This window comes from Rhinoraja longicauda, chromosome 44, assembly GCF_053455715.1.
Source record: "Rhinoraja longicauda isolate Sanriku21f chromosome 44, sRhiLon1.1, whole genome shotgun sequence".
Classification (NCBI taxonomy): domain Eukaryota; kingdom Metazoa; phylum Chordata; class Chondrichthyes; order Rajiformes; family Arhynchobatidae; genus Rhinoraja; species Rhinoraja longicauda.
This window is the reverse complement of record NC_135996.1, coordinates 6,845,441-6,865,276: the sequence shown is the minus strand read 5'-3', so window position 1 is coordinate 6,865,276 and position 19,836 is coordinate 6,845,441. Positions and strand designations below refer to the sequence as shown.

At 50.9% G+C, this 19,836-nt stretch overlaps 1 protein-coding gene across 2 annotated transcripts in view; it reads left to right on the top strand.

Moving 5' to 3' along the window:
- clk2a (CDC-like kinase 2a) overlaps positions 1-18,282 on the top strand; it is a 29,004-nt gene extending 10,722 nt beyond the window's left edge. The window contains exons 3-13 of one of the 2 annotated variants that reach the window (XM_078432013.1): positions 970-1,210; positions 3,876-3,969; positions 4,363-4,429; positions 5,949-6,065; positions 9,025-9,191; positions 10,710-10,804; positions 10,934-11,063; positions 14,003-14,085; positions 14,184-14,263; positions 16,158-16,248; positions 18,061-18,282. In XM_078432013.1, coding sequence (XP_078288139.1) covers positions 970-1,210; positions 3,876-3,969; positions 4,363-4,429; positions 5,949-6,065; positions 9,025-9,191; positions 10,710-10,804; positions 10,934-11,063; positions 14,003-14,085; positions 14,184-14,263; positions 16,158-16,248; positions 18,061-18,246 — 1,351 coding nt within the window. In that variant the 3' untranslated portion in view covers positions 18,247-18,282. Of the gene's footprint in view, positions 1-969; positions 1,211-3,875; positions 3,970-4,362; positions 4,430-5,948; positions 6,066-9,024; positions 9,192-10,709; positions 10,805-10,933; positions 11,064-14,002; positions 14,086-14,162; positions 14,264-16,157; positions 16,249-18,060 lie in introns of both variants that reach the window. The other variant, XM_078432012.1, reaches the window with a different exon arrangement.
- The last annotated feature ends 1,554 nt before the right edge of the window (positions 18,283-19,836 follow it).

The window sequence follows — 19,836 nt, the reverse complement described above, 5'->3', positions numbered from 1 at the left end:
GAATGAGACAGAGAGATGCTGCAGCTCGTTGCGATGAAATATCTGGAATGCAAACTAAGTCTGGCGATGTGGCCAGGAGAGCAGAATCTGAGAGGATGGGTACATACAATGCAGAGGATAAAGCAAGTCAATGCCGGTCTGCCACTGATTTTCCGGCTCCCTTGGTTCCAGAGCCTTGCTGGATTATCGGTTTTGTCGGGCCAACGGAGGTCATGGCCTCTGAGAGGAGTGGAATGGCACCTGAACGGTCTGCCTAGGCCGCCGGCCGGGGGGTTGGGCGAGATAACGGACCGCAACGCCGGCCTCAGAAGTCGGCAATGGGACCAGGAGTTTGGGGGTACAAAGCTGAGCCGCAACGAGGCAGAGTTGAACAGGTTGTGGGATTGCCAGAGAGCTGCTTGGTGGTCAGAATAGATGTGGTGGGCTGAAGGTGTGGGAAGGAACTGCAGACGTTGGTTGATACCGAAGACAGACACAAAAAGCTGGAGCAACTCAGTGGGACAGGCAGCATCTCTGGAGAGAAGGAATGGGTGACGTTTCGGGTCGAGACCCTTCTTCAGACTGAGAATCAGGGAGAGGGTGCCTTGTCACCTTCCTTTCGGCCAGCAATTAACTGTTCTAAAGTAGACACAAAATGCTGGAGTAACTCAGCGGGTCAGGCAGCATCTCGGGAGAGAAGGAATGGGTGACGTTTTGGGTCGAGACCCTTCTGAAGAAACGTCACCCATTCCTTCTCTCCCGAGATGTTGCCTGACCCGCTGAGTTACTCCAGCATTTTGTGACTGTCATTGAAGGGCTGTGGTGTAAAAACTCTAAAGTGAAATGGTAATGGATGTTCCCTCCATCACTACCTGCTCTGACTGCTTATTGCGGCCTCGTTGTTCCGCGCCAACTCCATTCGTCCTACGTTGACGCCCTGTAATCCGTGTTCTTCCCCCCCCCCGCCGGGTCCCCTCTCCCCCTCCGCAGCATAGGGAACTGCTCGTGCGACAGGCGACTGTACAACGAGAGGAGGTTCTGCGATGCGTACCGGGGCAACTACAGCCGGGACCAGGGCGACGGCTACCACCAGCCGGAGTACTGCGCGCGCAACTCGTTCGACTACCGGCGCTCGCACGACCGCGGCAGGAGCTACAGGAGTCGGAAGAGCAGCAGACGTAAGCACAAACGGCGGCGCCATCGAAGCAGGTCTTATAGCCGCTCCTCCTCGGTGAGTATTTCCTCCTCTCTACTTAGTATATCAGTGTCTTTTTGTTCTTACAGCCTCCAGGATTGGGTAAGTAGAGCCATTTTTCTTCTCGTCCTTTGCGGTTGTGTGGACTGTTTTTAAGGTGGAACACTGGCAGGGGGGTTCCTGGGGGGGGGGCCCTTCCCTCCCACCCATCGGCAGTGAACCAGCGGCGGCCTGTCGGCCTTGAGGCCGCTTGTGGTCTGCTTCTGTGGCCCACTCCCTCCCTGGGAGGGGAGGGGAGGGGATGGGGGGTGGGAGTGGGATTTCCCTCGGCCTGTGGTGCACTTGGAGTAAACCAGCCCCCAGGGCACACAAAGGGCCACCTGCTCCATTCCATGGGGAAGGAGCGCTGCATCTGAGGGGTGTTTATCATACACACCCCCCACCCCTCCAGACTCTGTCTCAGGGTGTGTGTGTATGCGTGTGTGTGGGAGGGGGGGGGGGATATTTGTGTGCGAGTGAGCCTGCGCAGAACCTGCAGTTGTGAACGCTTGAAGCAGGGATGTCTGAAGAAGGGTCTCAACCCGAAACGTCACCCATTCCTTCTCTCCAGGGATGATGCCTGTCCTGCTGAGTTACTCCAGCATCTTGTGTCTACCTTCGATTTAAACCAGCGTCTGCAGTTCCTTCCTGCATATGCTGAGGCCACTCTTCCCTTTTCCTATCTCCCTATTCCACTTCCTTTGCTCTCCTCTCTCTCATCCTCCTGCTCACTCCTTTATCTCCCCCACTCTCCTGTCTCCACAGCTCCCTCCTCTTCCTTCCCTACTCTCCGCACTCTCTCTTCCCTCCATCCCCAATGTACCTTTTTCTCCCCCCCTTCCCATTCTTGTCTCTCACCCCCTCCCCAGTCTGCTTTCGCTATCTCCCCCCAATGCTCTCCTCTCTCCCTCCCAGTCCTCTAGACCGTTGCATTGTCTCTCCTTGCCCCACACGCTGTCATATTCCCCCCCTCTGTTACAATCTCCACAGTGTGTGAGAGTAGTTCAGACCCAGTGTCCAACTGTGGGCAGGAGACGGGTTTATATAATCGATCACAGAGCCTCGTGACCACTGTTACAATCTCCACGGTGTGATCGAGTAGTTCAGACCCAGTGTCCAACTGTGGGCAGGAGACGGGTTTATATAACCGATCACAGAGCCTCGTGACCACCGGCCGTGAAGCCGGGTGTTTGCTCTCTCCTCTACTGCAGAAGGCTCTGAGGGAGTGTTTGGATTTATTTCTGTCCCCTCTCCCTAACCCTCCATTAACACTGCCCTGCCTGTGTGACTGCGAAGCTGGTTTGCTTTGTGAAGCTGAGGGTGTTTAGATTTGGAGCAGCCAGGCTGGCCTGGCAAGGAGGCAGTTTGAGGATGTGTGGTGTGTTCCTGTCTGTGCACATGTCGTGGTTGTAATGTTATAAACAAGTGATCAGCTGGATTAGAATCGGGAGCCTGGATAAGACTGGGCAAGTTAATGCACTGTGCGGTAGAACGCAAGAGTTGGGAGCATTTACTGGGGACGGGTTGCAGCGATATTACGTTTCACATCCCCGTCTAGCCTGAACCAAAGCACGGTGGCGCAGTGGGTAGTGCTGCTGCCTCACAGCGCCGGAGACCCGGGTTCCATCCCGACCACGGGTGCTGTCTGTACGGAGTTTACACGTTCTCCCCGTGACCCACGTGGGTTTTCTCCCAGATCTTTGATTTCCTCCCATACTCCAAAGACGTCCGGGTTTGTAGGTTAATCGCCTTGATATAAGTGTCAATTGTCCCTAGTGTGTGTGAGTAGGGTAGTGTTAATGTGCGGGGATCGCCGGTCGGCACGGACTCGGTGGGCCGAAGGGTCTGTTTCCGCGCTGTATCTCTAAACTAAACCAGATTGTGAGCCGGAGCGGCGCAGAGCGGTATCTGTCGCCTGCTCAGCCCGGAGCCCCAGCAGCATGCACGTGTCTGAGACTACTTACAGCCTGCTGCACCCTGCCTGACCCGACCAACAGCAAGGCAGTGGGTGGGGGGAGGGGGGGCTTCCAGCCGAACGTCAGACTAACTGGTCTATAATTTCCCGTTTTCTCTCTCCCTCTTTTCTTAAAAAGAGGGATAACATTAGCTACCCTCCAATCCACAGGAACTGATCCTGAATCTATAGAATATTGGAAAATGATCAGCAATGCATCCACAAATTAGCATGAAAACACAATAATATCACTGCAACTCTCCTGGGAGTTAGCCTTTTAAGTGACGTTAATAAATGAACTGCTTTAGTAACGATTTATTGGGTCTGCTGATAAAAGTTTGCTTTTTAAATTAAAGCTTGCTTAACTGTTTTGAGCGGGGTGGGGAGGTGTAGGTGGGGGTTTTTTGAAATGTTGGTTACTTTTTTTATTTTCTGAGTTAGTACTGTGTATCTTGACATGTTCCCTTGCAATATCCCTATCGTTATATATCCTGTGTGGGCGTATCAATTGCCTGGAATCTTGACAATCTGGCAATCGACCACTCCGTCGCTGCCCCCCTTCTCTACAATGCGAACACCCCAAACCATCCAATGTGGCTGCTGGTTTGGAAAATGTCTCCCTCCAATGTGGCTTGGATGATGGTTTGCTGGGCGCCTGTGTGTGTTGCTGTCGCCACCCGCCCGTCCCCGGGGATTCTGCGTGCACAGCGGAGCCATCAGAGCAGCAGGAGGGCCAAGAGTGTGGAAGATGACAACGAGGGGCACCTGATCTATCGCACCGGCGACTGGCTACAAGAACGATGTACAAGCTTAAGTCGTAACTTCATTTAGCTCTAATAGTTAAGATCCCGAAAAAAAAAAAAAAAATTGCAGAACTCTCATTGCTGTTTTTATTTTCGAATCCCCCCCTTCCTCCTCCTCCTGCTTTTTTTTTTATGTTTATACTTGTTATAATTTATCCTAAATGCAGGAAAATAATATTGTACAGAAGTCTTTTTTTTCTCAGCAGATGGTGTTATATGCTTTCTGCTTCAGCCATGTGCCTTACTTGTACTGACAAGTGCAAAAAAAAAACTGTGTAATGAGACCAGCCTTTGTAATTTACCTACAGTCTGACTTGCTCTTTTTAAATGTTGCTCTCCTTCAGTCCCCTCTGAGAGTTTCATTTTGTCTTCTTTCTCTCTTTCCTTGTCAGATGAAATTGTTAGCACTTTAGGTGAGGGGACCTTTGGCAAAGTCATAGAGTGCATTGACCATCGGAGGTAAGTGCCAGCTGCTTTCAGTTTCCTTCCCTCCTTCCCTTCCCCGAGCCAAGCCATGGGTAAAGTCACAGTGCTGGAGTAACTCGAGGACAGACACGAAAAGCCGGAATAACTCGGCGGGTCAGGCAGCATCTCTGGAGAAGAGGTGACGCTTCAGCTTGAGATCCTTCTTCGGACTCGACCTGAAACGTTGCCCTTTTCTCCAGAGACGCTGAGTTACTCCTGCTTTTTGTGTCCATCTTCGGTTTAAACCAGCAATTCCTTCCCACACATGCTGGAGTAACTCAGCGGGTCAGGCAGCATCGGGAACGGGCGGGGACGCAAGAGGAAGACTTCAGTGGAATCAAGTTGCTGGTTTACGAAGGAAAAGCACAAAGTCCTGGAGTAACTGGGTCAGGCAGCATCCCTGGAGAATGTCGATAGGTGACGTTTCCGGTCAGGACCGTTCTTCAGACTGATTGAGCCGGGGGGGGGGGGGGGTAAGAAAGCTGGGAGAGAGAGACAGGGCAAAGCCTGACAGCTCCCAGCCTGCCTGCAGAATGGTCCCAACTCGAAACAACTGTGTGAAGTTCTCGCCAGTCATAAATAGAACAAAGGTCCTGGTATGAAACGTCACCTATGCATGTACTCCACAGATGTTGCCTGACCTGCTGAGTTACTAATACTTTGTCTTTTTTTGTAAACCAGCATCTGCAGTTCTTCCTCCATTTCTGATTGCTCCATCGCGGGATCTCATCAAGGTGCTCCTACTTTGAAGAAGTTCTCCTCGGACGGAAGTTCCTGTGAGACCCTTTCTCATTCCAGCGTTCCTTTTGTGATTCCTGCCACTCTCCCAGTGTCCCAACCCCAAACGTCACGTATCCACCCATGGTCTCCAGAGATGCTGCCTGACCCGCTGAGTTCCTCCAGTACTTTGTGTCCTTTCCCACCGGGTGATCTGGTTTCTTCCCACATCCCAAAGACTTCTGCGGCTGCTGTAAATTGTCCCCCAGGGAAGTAGACGGATGACTATAAACTGAGAGACACGAGGATCTGGAGGGTAATGGTTGTATTCTTATAGAGACGTATAAAATTATAAAAGGACAGGACAAGCTAGATGCAGGAAAACTGTTCCCAATGTTGGAGGAGGCCACACAGTCTAAGAATAAAGGGGAGACCATTTAAAACTGAGGTGAGAAGAAACGTTCGCCCAGAGAGTTGTGAATCTGTGGAATTCTCTGCCTCAGAAGGCAGTGGAAGCTAATTCTCTGGATGGTTTCAAGAGAGAGTTAGATAGAGCTCTTAAAGATAGTGGAGTCAGGGGGTATGGGGAGAAGGCAGGAACGGGGTACTGATTGTGGATGATCACAGTGAATGGCGGTGCAGGCGCGAAGGGTCAAATGGCCTCCTCCTGCACCTATTGTCTATTACCTGACAACAGGTGGGAAGAAACTGTCCCTGGGTCTGGGCTGTTGTGTGTAGTAATGCCTGTTGCAGTGACGGGGCTGCAGCTCTTGATTGTTCCACTGTACCTTTACAGGGGTAGCTCTCGAGTAGCTCTTAAAATAATAAAGAATGTGGAGAAATACAGAGAGGCTGCCCGGCTGGAAATCAACGTGCTGGAGAAAATCAACGTGCAAGATCCCGAAAACAAATTGTAAGTGACGTGACAGAACTGATTTGTACGCCACCTGTGCCGGATTCCTGACCCAAACCTGTATCTATGTTAATCATTGTCGATCTACGGCAGCGTTTCTCAACTTTTTAACCCTTGCGGAATCCGGTCTCAGGGAACCCAAACATATAAATTATTATATATCTATCTATCTATCTATATACTAAACCTCTTGTTTGTTTGTTTGTTCCTGAACTACAGCCAAACCGGTACACGATAGCGCGACAATTGTAGGCCCACCTTACTCACCGTCGTCCCTTTGGTGCTAATGGAAGAAGTTTCATTGAAATCGGTGTTATATTTTTTAAGATATTCAAATTTTAAAGTTTGAATTTATCTCCGAGGGAGGGAGGGAGGGAGGGGGAACAAGGGAGGGGGGGAGGAGAGGGTGCTGCACCAATGCAGGAGAGGTTTGGGCCCAACGGGTCCACTTGGTCTAGTCTTTAATCTTAATCTCTTTCATAAACTTAAACGTTCATAAGGCAAGCAACACACACAAACCTTTCATAAACTAACAGAAATAAACATAAACATACTAAATTTTTAAAATTCATATCACATCCCTAAATGATGGGCATAAATGACTAAATAACGTGTGTGAATGAGGGGCTGTACCTGCACGCCAGGAAGCACTGACAGTTCTGATGGAGACCGTGCATGCGTCTCTACTCGAGTGAGCCACCTGACGATACACACATCCTTCACGTGCAGCTCCTGTCCACTGACCGTTTCACACTGGTGCCGTATGGACGTTGCTAAGTATATTCCCTGTGATTATTATACTTCTAAATGATATAACAGGTTGAAGACTTTATAATTTCCAAGAACATGCCGTATGTGTACAATAAAATTACGAATATGAAATTGGACTCAAAGAATGCATTTACAAATGATTAGCCTATGTATCACTATTTTTCCCTGAACGCCCAGCGACCTCTCGCGGAACCCTGGGAAACACGGTTGAGAAACGCTGGTCATGGGGAAGGGGTTTAATTTTCCACGGTGGGCCGTAGACCCCTCTTCTGTGGATGTCTGGAGTGGTAGAGATGGATTTAGAGAGGCACTGGGATGAGGCACAGAGATGCAACGTGACCTGGGTGTCATGGTGTACCAGTCATTGAAAGCAAGCGTGCAGGTGCAGCAGGCAGTAAAGAAAGCGAATGGTATGTTAGCATTCATAGCAAGAGGATTTCAGTATAGGAGCAGGGAGGTTCTGCTGCAGTTGTACAGGGCCTTGGTGAGACCGCACCTGGAGTATTGTGTACAGTTTTGGTCGTCTAATCTGAGGAAAGACATTCTAGCCTTAGAGGGAGTACAGAGAAGGTTCACCAGATTGATCCCTGGGATGGCAGGACTTTCATATGAAGAAAGACTGGATAGACTAGACTTATACTCACTGGGATTTAGAAGACTGAGGGGGGATCTTATAGAAACATATAAAATTCTTAAGGGGTTGGAGAGGCTAGATGTGGGAAGATTGTTCCAGATGTTGGGGAAGTCCAGAACCAGGGGTCACAGCTTAAGGATATGGGGGAAGTCTTTTAGGACCAAGATGAGAAAACATTTCTTCACATAGAGAGTGGCGAGTCTGTGGAATTCTCTGCCACAGAAGGTAGTTGAGGCCAGTTCATTGGCTATATTTAAGAGGGAGTTAGATGTGGCCCTTGTGGCTACAGGGATCAGGGGGTATGGAGAGAAGGCAGGTACAGGTTACTGAGCTGGATGATCAGCCATGATCATATTGAATGGCGGTGCAGGCTCGAAGGGCCGAATGGCCTACTCCTGCACCTATTTTCTATGTTTCTAATACCCGAGTCCCACCTGCCCGCATATGTTTCTATGAATATGTAACATGCCTGGAGTAGGGAACCTTTGTTGCTCCCTATAGGCAGTGTGGAAACAGGCCCTTTGGCCCACCGAGTCTACACCGACCAGCGATCGCTAGCACCATCCTACACACTATGCACATTTTTTTACAATTTTACCAAAACCAATTCACCCAGACTCCTGCAGGTCTTTGGGATAATGTGGGAGGAAACCGGAGAAAACCCTGGTGGTCACGGGGAGAAGGTACACACTTCGTGCAGACAGCACCCGCAGTCAGGATGGAAATCGGTTCTCTGACGTTGTGAGGCAGCAACCCTGCTGCTGCGACACTGAGCCGCCCCCATTTCATGAGCTTGGGCCAGTTCTTGCGGACATGCAGTTGCCACACAAGAAGACATCCAAGTTTCCAGGGTCGGCCCTTTGGCCTGAAGCATGAACTCTTCAATGTTGGTTTGACTTCCGTGATTTTGTCACAGCGGTGCGGCCTCACAAACCCACTGCCTCATAAACCGACTAGTGCTGCTGCCTCACCAACCTGTGACCCAGCACGGTGCCTCGTACCGTCATGTAGAGTTTGCACCTTCTCTCTGTGCCCATGCGGGTTCCTCCCTCATTCCCAGATTCATCGGCCACTGGGGATTGCCGGCCATGTCATTGGGTATTTTTAGGGCAGATTCTTGAAGAGTGCGGATGTCGAGGAATTTGGGGGAGAAGGCAGGAGAATGGGGGTGAGAGGGAAAGATAGAATGGCGGAGAAGACTTGATGGGGAAAATGGCCAACGGGTCTGTTCCTGTGCTGTACTGTTCTGTGTATAGGAAGGAACTGCAGATACTGGTTTAAATCGAAGATAGATGTACAGGTGCTCCTCGGCCTCCGATGGGGTTCCGTTCCGAGAAACCCATCGGAAACCGAAAGTATTGTAAGTCGAAATGCATTGAAAACGTGCGATCACGTGGCCGGAAGCGTGCGGTGGCTCGCTACGGGTCACTGCCCTTTGCTCCATCGCAAAGTCGGACCATGGTAAGCCGGGGAGCATCTGTACTGTTCTATGTTGTATTTGTGTGGGCAGCACAAATTCAGTGTCTAAATGCTCTCCCCTCTCCTCCCCCACAGTCAATGCGTACAGATGTTCGACTGGTTCGATTACCACGGCCACATATGTATATCTTTTGAGCTGCTGGGCCAGAGTACCTTTGACTTCCTGAAGGACAACAATTACTCACCGTACCCCATCCACCAAGTGCGGCACATGGCCTTCCAGACCTGCCACGCAGTTAACTGTGAGTTCCTTCCCTCCCGCTTTCACCAGCCGGCTGGCACTCTGTGTAAACAAGCAACCAAACGGCAGCATAACAAGTCAGGCGCCTGCAGTAAAAACCCTCTCCTTAATCCGCCACTCAGCGGGCAAGGCCCTCAGTCCGTCGCTTAATTCATTTTTATTTCTCCGCTCACGGGTCATGGACAGTGCTGCCATTATTTATTGCCCTTCCCTTATCTCCCTAAAGCAGTCAAGAGTCGGAGAGATTAGTGGTCGGGGGGTCACGTAGAAGCAAGGGCAGCAGGCGGGCTGCCTTCCTTGAAGCCGTTTCACAATTGCCATCGTGTAGGGGAAAAATAACTGCAGATGCTGGTTTAAATCGAAGGTAGACACAGAATGCTGGAATAACTCAGCAGGTCAGGCAGCATCTCTGGAGAGAAGAAATGGGTGACGTTTCGGGTTGAGACCCTTCCTCAGACTGACATTTGTCCCCTGACATCAGTCTGAAGAGAAGGGTCTCGACCCGAAACGTCACCCATTCCTTCTCTCCAGAGACGCTGCCTTGACCCGCTGAGTTACTCCGGCATTTTGTGTCTACTCACATTTGCCATCGCTGTTCCTGGCTGTTTGCTCCCAATATATTTTAACCCGTTAAATAGGAATTCCTTAATCGGGTAGTGGAGACCTGGGGTTCTCTGTGAATGGGGTGTGGGGTTCAGGGGGTATTGTCTACTAGAGGAGGCTTGGAGAGACGTGGATTGTTTTCTCCAGGAGTTAAAGGGAGATCAGGTGGGAAGTTTATAACATTGGGCGAGGCGTAAATAGGCTAGAGAGTCAGATCCTTTCTCACAGGGTGGAAATGTCCAAGACTAGAGGACATCGCCATAAACTGAGAGGGACAAAGTTTAAAGGAGATGAGTGGGGCGAGTGTTTTGTTCAGAGGGTGGTGGGTGCCTGGAACACCCTGGAGTTCGGCAGATTTTTCGATAGGCACGTGGAAAAATAGGCATAACAGGTATCTGAGGGGTAACGTTTTCTCATAGTTTAATAGGAACCTGAGGGGTAACATTCACACAAAGGATGGTGGGCGTATAGAACGAGCTGCCAGAGGAGGTAGTTGAGGCAGGAAGTATCCCAACGTTTAACAAACAGTCAGACAGGTGCATGGATAGGACAGGATTGTAGGGATGTGGGCCAAACGCGGGCAGTTGGGACTGGTGTAGATGGGGCATGTTGGCCGGTGTGGGCAGGTGGGACTAATGTAGATGGGGCATGTTGGCCGGTGTGGGCAAGTTGGGCCGAAGGGCCTGTTTTCACGTTGTGTCACTCTGTTACTCAAGTGCAAAGAATGGAGGGATGTGGATCATGTGCCAGCCGTTGGTCTCTGCATCGTGTTCAGTATAGACGTCGTGGGCCGAATGGCCCGTTCTCATGCTATGCTGTCCTATGTGCAAAGTGCAAAACTTGACCGTTGTGTTGCTGAACTCTGGAGCCACTGACCCCTGTGGTTATCTAACCTTTCCTTTTATCTCTTTAATAGTTTTACATGACAACAAGCTCACTCACACTGACCTAAAACCAGAGAACATTCTTTTTGTAAATTCTGACTACGAGGTTGTGGGTAACATGGAAAAGGTAGGAGTGTGTGCGTTTGTGGTCTCCTTGTGGCTGCCGGGACTTTGAAACCCTTGTCAATGTTGCCTGATAATCTCCTGCCCTTGCTGAGGCCGGCTGACCAGCTTGATTTTATTCTTCTCCTTGTAGAAGCGGGAGGAGCGAGTGGTTAAAAACACAGCCTCGCGGGTGGTGGACTTTGGCAGTGCCACCTTCGACCACGAGCACCACAGCACCATCGTCTCCACGCGGCACTACCGGGCACCGGAGGTCATCCTCGGTGAGCCAGCACCTCCCCGCCGCGTCCCCTCTCGTTACCGGTGGGTTTGGGCGGTTGGCGCCACTCTCTGAAGAGAGGTCTCGACCCGAAACGTCGCCCATTCCTTCTCTCCAGAGACGCTGCCTGACCCCTTAAGTTACTCCAGCTTTTTGTGTCTTATCTTGTCTGACGAAAGATCTCGACTCGAAACATCACCTATTCATTTTCTACAGAGATGCTGCCTGTCCCGCTGAGTTACTCCAGCTTTCTCTCCAGAGACGCTGCCTGGCCCACTAAGTTGCTCCAGCTTTTTGTGTCTATATTGTCTGAAGAAGGGTCTCGTCCCGAAACGTCGGCCATTCCTTCTCTCCAGAGACGCTGCCTGACCCGCTAAGTTACTCCAGCTTTTTGTGTCTAGTCTGACGAAAGGTCTCGACCCGAAACATCACCTGTTCATTTTCTCCAGAGATGCTGCCTGTCCCGCTGAGTTACTCCGGCTTTGCGTGTCTGTCTTCAGTTTAATGCAGCATCTGTAGTTCCTTCTTAAACACTTTTCTCTCCACTTCCCAGGGTGGAAATGTCCAACGCTAAAGAGCATAGCTTTAAGGCGAGAGTGGGGAAGATTAATTGAGATGTGTGGGGCAAGGTTTATTACACAGAGGGTGGTGGGGGCCTGGAAGGCTTTGCCAGGGTTGGTGATGGAAGCAGATACATGAATAGCAAATCCATATGCCCATCCAATATCCGTGCCTCTTGGATGTGCACATGGAAGTGCAGGGAATAGAGGGATACGGATTATGTCCCAGGCAGAGGAGACCAGTCGAACTTGGCATTATGTCCAGTACAAACATTGTGGGCCGAAGGGCCTGTTCCCCTGCTGCACTGTTCTCTCTCGAAGACAGGCACAAAATGCTGGAGTAACTCAGCGGGTCGGGCAGCATCTCTGGAGAGAAGGAATGGGTGACGTTTCTGGTCGAGACTCTTCTGAATGTCTGGGGAGAGGGAGACTAGAGATGTGGAAGGGTGGGGTGTGAAAACGACAGATTGAAGCAGACGATGCTCAGGGAAATGTCGAATGGTCCATTGTTGGCTGAGGGGAAGATGATGAGGTACCCTCTCCCCTGGCTCTCAGTCTGAAGAAGGGTCTCGACCTGAAGCGTCACCCATTCCTTCCCTCCAGAGATGCTGCCTGACCCGCTGAGTTACACATCACTCTGAAGAAGGGTCTCGATCCGAGACGTCACCCATTCCTTCCCTTCAGAGAGGCTGCCTGTCCTGCTGAGTTACTCCAGCATTCTGTGTCTATCTTCGGTGTAAACCAGCATCTGCAGTTCCTTTTCTACACTACAGTTCTATGTATTAATGGTTTTTTAGATTTAGAGATACAGCGCGGAAACAGGCCCTTCGGCCCACCGAGTCCGCGCCGACCAGCGATCCCCGCACGTTAACGCTATCCTACACACACACTAGGGACAATTTTTACATTTACCCAGTCAATTAACCTACAAACCTGTACGTCTTTGGAGTGTGGGAGGAAACCGAAGATCTCGGAGAAAACCCACGCAGGTCATGGGGAGAACGTACAAACTCCGTCACAGACGGTGCCCGTAGTCTGGATCGAACCTGTGTCTCCGGCGCTGCATTCGCTGTAAAGCAGCAACTCTACCGCTGCCCCACCGTGCCGCCCTGTGACACATGGCTGCCTGTCCCGTTGAGCTACTCCAGCATTTTGTGTCTATTGACAATGCACTGAAGTTGAGTCTTGTCCCAAACTGTCACATATCCTAATTGTGACGGTACCGTTGCCCGATCAATGCCTCTCATGACTATAGACAACTTGGAGAACAGGGGAGTGGCCGTCTGGCTGCAGGTGGAATGACGAAAGGAGTAGCCAGAGTTACTCCGCCATTTAAATTTTTTCCTTCTTTTTTTTTTCATATTTCAGATACAGCGCGGAAACAGGCCTTTTCGGCCCACCAAGTCGGCGCCGCCCAGCGATCCCCGCACACTAGCACTATCCTACACACACTAGGGACAATTTTTACATTTACCCAGTCAATTAACCTACATACCTGTACGTCTTTGGAGTGTGGGAGGAAACCGAAGATCTCGGAGAAAACCCACGCAGGTCACGGGGAGAACGTACAAACTCCTTACAGTACAGCACCCGTAGTCAGGATCGAACCTGAGTCTCCAGCGCTGCATTCGCTGTAAAGCAGCAACTCTACCGCTGCGCCACCGTGCTTATGCTCGGTGTAAACCAGCATCTGCACTTCCTTCAAGATTTCAAGAGATTCAATTTATTGTCACATGTACCAATTGAGGTACAGTGAAATTTGAGTTACCACACAGCCATACTAGGTGAAAAGCAACAAGACACACAGCCACATAAAGTAAAATTTCACATAAACATCCACCACAGCGGATTCCACATTCCTCACTATGAACTACGCAACACTGTGTGTGTGTGTGTGGACAGCTATGCTCATTTTGTGTAATATTCTGACTCTGAACCACTAGATAGATGTGTAGGAAAATAACTGTAGATGCTGGTACAAATCGAAGGTATCACAAAATGCTGGAGTAACTCAGCGGGTCAGGCAGCATCTAGGAGAGAGGGAATGGGTCAGCCGATTCCTTCATTTCCTTCTCTCTTAGAGAACACCCATTCCCTCTGTCCTAGATACTGCCTGACCTGCTGAGTTACTCCAGCATTTTGTGATACCTTCAATCTGAGCCAGTAGATCTTCATTCTCATGGTTATTATTTTTTGCTTGGGTTCTGCAACTCTCTGACAGATCTCTCTGCAGTCCTTCCTCGTCAAGCAGTGCCTTGTCTCGGTGCTTTTGCAAAAGGGTTTTCTCTTTCCTGGGGTCATTGATTATACCGTCAAATGCAGCCTGCTGATGTCTGCTTGCATTGCTCTGAAGCCGCTTCTTGTTGTTCCGTTCCCCCCCCAGAGCTTGGCTGGTCGCAGCCCTGTGACGTGTGGAGCATTGGCTGCATCGTGTTTGAGTATTACCTCGGCTTCACACTTTTCCAGGTAAGCTTTGGCCCCCGGTGCCTCCCGCCGCCCGCTGGTACGTTGGAGCCCGATGCCCACGTCTAGTTTCCCTGAAGCCCATCCCTTACCATTTGCAGACCCACGACAACCGCGAGCACCTGGCCATGATGGAGAGGATCCTGGGCCCCATTCCCGCACGGATGACCCGTAAGACCAGGTGAGGCAGCTTCGTCAGAGGTCGTCCCGCGCACTGAGAAACGCTTTTGTTGCATGCCACCCAGCGAGACAATGCCGATTACACTTGAGCCATGTACAGCCTATAGATACGCATGATAAGCTTGCTTTGAGGCAGGCACTATCCCCCTACGCATGATAAGGTTTGAGGCAGGCATTCTGTCCATCCCGTGGACTGTAGAAGGTTCAAACTCTGGGAAGAGAGACCAGAGAAATCTCTGGAAGGCACTCGGATGGCAATCGATCCCTCTGAGAAACTCCCACCAGGTTTCCAGCAGCCGTGGATAACCTGGCGCCGTCTCAACAGACTGCGGACAAACATGGGGAGGAGCAAATGGAACATGCTGAAGTGGGGATATACTGAAGATGTGGCAGACTGCGAGTGTGGACGGGGCCTCCAGACTATGGAACATCTCCTGAGCTGTGACGTGCTGCATGACACACGCACTGTAAAGGATCTTGCAGAGGCCAACCACGTGGCACTAACATTTGCTCGCTATTGGCAAACAGCTGTGTGATGACACGAAATAATAATAATCCCAACGTGTAAGAAACAGACAGGTACATGGATAGAAGTTAAGGCACAAAATGCTGGAGTAACTCGGGGACAATTCAGCATTTTGTGTCTTCGCTTTAAACCTGCATCTGCAGTTCCTTCAAGTACATGGATAGGACAGGTTTGGAGGGATATGGGCCAAACGCAGGCAGGTGGTATCATGTATAGATACATGATAACGTTTAGTGCAAGGTAAAGCCAGCAAAGTCCAGTTAAGGATAGTCCAAGGGTGATCATAGAATACGGCCATTCGGCCCATCAAGTCTGCCATTCAAACATGGCTGATCTATCTCTCCCTCCTAACCCCATTCTCCTGCCTTCTCCCCATGACCCTGACACCCGTACTAATCAAGAATCTATCTCTGCCTTAAAAATATCCATTGACTTGCCTTTTGTGGCAGTGAATCCCACAGATTCACCACCCTCTGGCTAAAGAAGTTCCTCCTCATCTCCTTCCTAAAGGAACGTCCTTTAATTCTGAGGTTGTGACCTCTGGTCCTAGACTCTCCCACTAGTGGAAACATCCTCTCCACATCCACTCTATCCAGGCCGCTCACTATTGGACAAATGCCACTGCCTCACTGCGCCAGAGACCCAGGTTCCATCCCGACTAGGGGCGCCTGCCTGTCTGTATGGAGTTTACACGTTCTCCCGGTGACCAGCGTGGGTTTGCTCCGTGCACTCAGGTTTCCTCCCACACTCAATGTTTTGAGGTTAATTGGCTTCTGTGAAATTGTCCTGGGGATATAGGATGAAACATAGAAAATAGGTGCAGGAGGAGGCCATTTGGTCCTTCGAGCCAGCACCGCCATTCAATATGATCATGGCTGATCATCCAACATTAGTACCCTGTTCCTGCTTTCTCCCCACATCCCTTAATAATAATAATAATAATAATACATTTATTTTATATAGCGCTTTTCAAGATACTCAGAGACGTTTTACAAAGCAAACAAGACATAAAAACAAACAAAAGATTTGTCCTTGATTCCGTTAGCCCTGAGCTAAATCTAACTTGAAAACATCCAGTGAATTGGCCTCCACTGCCTTCTGTGGCAGAGAATCCCACAGATTCACAACTCTCCGACTGAAAAAGCTTTTCCTCATCTCAGTCCTAAACAGCCTGCCCCTTATTCCATTAGAATGGGTGATTGATGGTCAGCATGGACTTTGTTGGGCTGAAGGGACTGTGGGGAGGGGGCTTTGCTGTTGATGGGGTTGCAGTGGAGGGGGGTTTCTGTGCAGAGTGAGGGAGTGGGATGGGGGAGAGGGGGTGTTTGATAGATGGTCTAAATGTGTGTTGGTGACTTGCCTTCAACAGGAAGCAGAAGTATTTCTATCATGGCCGCCTGGACTGGGATGACAACAGCTCTGCTGGAAGATACGTCCGAGAGAACTGCAAGCCATTGAAAGTGAGTGCGTCCTGGCCTCCCGGGTCCTGTGTGAACCCAGGGATCTGTTTCCCCTTCCCCTCGCTCCCCTGCGTTGCCTGCTTCCATCTTCCCCCAGCCTGCTACTCAATCGAGTGGGGCGGTCACGGTGGCGCGGCGTTAGAGTTGCCGCCTTACAGCGAATGCAGCGCCGGAGACCCGGGTTCCATCCCGACCACGGGCGCCGTCTGTACGGAGTTTGCACGTTCTCCCCGTGACCTGCCTGGGTTTGCTCCGGAATCTTCAGTTTCCTCCCACACTCCAAAGACGTGCGGGTTTATAGGTTAATTGGCTCGGTAAATGTTTTAAAAAATTGTCCCTTGTGCGGTTAATGTGCGGGAATCGCTGACGGTGCGGACCCGGTGGGCCGAAAGGGGCCTGTTTCTGCAATGTATTTCTAAACTAAACTAAATCCCTCCTCTGCTCCCTCACCCCTGGTGACAGGTGGTTACGGCGAGAAGGCAGAAGAATGGGGTTAGGAGGGAGAGATCGATCATGTAGCCCTAGGTGATGGGAGCAGAATTAGGCCATTCAATCATGGCGGATCTATCTCTTTCCCCACCCCCCTCCCAACCCCATTCTCCTGCCTTCCCCCCCAACCCGATACCCAGACTAATCAAGAATCTATCTGTGCCTTAAGTCAGCCGTGATTGAATGGCGGAGTGGACTTGAGTTGAGCGGCCTAACTGCTCCTATCATTTGTGAACTCCGCTTTTGGCGGCACCGGGTGCAGCAGGTAGACTTGCTGCTGCCCAGCGCCTGAGACAGCGGTCTGATCCTGCCTACTTCAGCTGCCTGCGCGGAGTTTGCATGCTCTCCCTGTGACTGCGTGTGTTTTCTCCAGTTTCCCCACACACTTTGGTTAAAGATTGTAAATTGTCCCCGGTGTGTAGGATAGTGCTGGTGTGCGGGGAGTGCTGGTGTGCGGGGATCGCTCGTCGGCAAGGACTCGGTGGGCCGAAGGGCCTGTTACATAGAAACATAGAAACTAGGTGCAGGAGTAGGCCATTCGGCCCTTCGAGCACGTACGCACTGCCATTCAATATGATCATGGCTGATCATCCAACTCAGTATCCCGTACCTGCCTTCTCTCCATACCCCCTGATCCCTTTAGCCACAAGGGCCACATCTAACTCCCTCTTAAATAGAGCCAATGAACTGGCCTCAACTACCTTCTGTGGCAGAGAATTCCACAGATTCACCACTCTCTTTGTGAAAAAAAACTTTCTCATCTCGGTCCTAAAAGACTTCCCCCTTATCCTTAAACTGTGTGACCCCTTGTTCTGGACTTCCCCAACATCGGGAACAATCTTCCTGCATCTAGCCTGTCCAACCCCTTAAGAATTTTGTACGTTTCTATAAGATCCCCCCTCAATCTTCTAAATTCCAGCGAGTACAAGCCGAGTCTATCCAGTCTTTCTTCACATGAAAGTCCTGCCATCCCAGGGATCAATCAATGTTTCTGCGCTGTGTCTCAAGACTAAACTAGTGTGCGGGGTGATCGCTGATTGGCGCGGGCTGAAGGGGCTGTTTCTGCGCTGCGTCTGGTCTAAACTAGTAGTGTAGGGGGTGATTGCTGGTCGGCGTGGGCTGTATGGCCTGTTTCTGCGCTGCGTCTGGTCTAAACTAGTAGTGTAGGGGGTGATTGCTGGTTGGCGTGGGCTGTATGGCCTGTTTCTGCGCTGCGTCTGGTCTAAACTAGTAGTGTAGGGGGTGATTGCTGGTCGGCGTGGGCTGTATGGCCTGTTTCCGCGCTGTGTCTAGAGTAAACTAAACTGTGGTGTCCTTTCTCAGCGCTACATGATCGCCGACACAGAGGAGCACTGCCAGCTGTTCGGCCTGATCGAGAGGATGCTGGACTACGAGCCCTCCAAGCGCATCACCCTCGCCGACGCCCTGCGCCACCCCTTCTTCGACTCGCTCAAGACCGAGCCCAAGAGCACAAAACCATGGGACTCCAACCGTGACATCAGCAGATGACCCGTGTGGAGCCGGAGCCGAGCCGGGGGACCATGGGGCGGGCGGGGAGAGAGAGAGGGGGGGGGGGGGGAGAGAGAAGATCCTTTATTTTGTTTAGCCTAACTTATTCCTTCTGACTGCAACTCGCCCGTGGGGGGGGGCCGGGACTGTGCCCGCGGCCCACCGCCCCTCTGCCGCCACCGCCTGGAATGCCGGGGAAGGAGAGGGGGGACGGGGGACGGGACGATGTCCAAAATAAACTTTTTCTTTTGTTGTTTGCTGGAGAGGCGCACAAACTGCAGGGTTGTGTGTGTGTGTGTGGGGGGGGGGAGGGGGGGGGCTTCCTGGAGCCTGGGCGGGCTTGTATGCCTGTTAACTGTGTCCCCCTCCCGAAGAAAAACCCCTTGCACACAGCCCTGCCCCCCCCCCCCCTCCCTCAGACCACCAGAGAGGTGCACAGAGAGAGAGAGAGAGAGAGACGGGACTAAATCGGTACTCTTCCCCCCCTCCCCCAGCAGTCGGAAGCATTTGGGCAGGTTTCTCCCCCTGCCTGCCTGACAATTGACCAATTGACCCAGCTACAAGTAGTGTTAAATGGTGGGGAGACCCCAGACTGCCTTCTCCCCCCCCCACACACACGCACACATTCATGGTGACCACAGGCCTCAGCGCCCCAAATCTTAACCTCCACCTTTTCTTGTTTACACGATCTCAGTGGGCATGCTCTAGATAATCGGACAGGGGAAGGGCCTACGTGAAGGGTTAGGTGCTTTTTTTTTTTGTGATGGTTTAAAATAGGTTTATTGGACATGTGTTTTTTATATATATATCTATATAAAATAAAACCTTTGTATTGTCTTGAGTGGGGCTGCACTGGTGGGAGGGTGGGGGGGGGGGGGAAGAGAGAGAGAGGTCCTTGCTCTCCCTCAGTAGGTCAGTGGGAATGGAGGGAGGAGAGGGAAGAGAAGGGCTTCAGAGACAGAGAAAATGGTTGCAGGAGGAGGCCATTCGGCCCTTAGAGCCAGCACCGCCATTCATTGTGATCATGGCCGATCATCCACAATCAGTAACCCGTGCCTGCCTTCTCCCCATATCCCCTGATTCCGCTAGCCCCTAGAGCTCTATCTAACTCTCTTTTAAATTCATCCATTGAATTGGCCTCCACTGCCCTCTGTGACAGAGAATTCCACAAATTCACAACTCTGGGTGAAAAAGTTTTTTCTCATCTCAGTTTTAAATGGCCTCCCCTTTATTCTTAGACTGTGGCCCCTGGTTCTGGACTCCCCCAACATTGTGAAAAAATTTCCTGTATCTACCTTGTCCAGTCCTTTTATAATTGTATATGTTTCTATAAGATCCCCTCTCATCCTTCTAAATTCCAGTGAACACACACCCAATCTTTCCTCGTATGACAGTCCCGCCATCCCGGGGATTAACCTGGTGAACCTACGCTGCACTGCCTCGATAGCAAGGACGTCCTTCCTCAAATTAGGAGACCAAAACTGCACACAGTACTCCAGGTGCAGTCTCACCAGGGCCCAGTACAACTGCAGAAAGACCTCTTTACTCCTGTACTCACATCCTCTTGTTATGAAGGCCATCAGCTTTCTT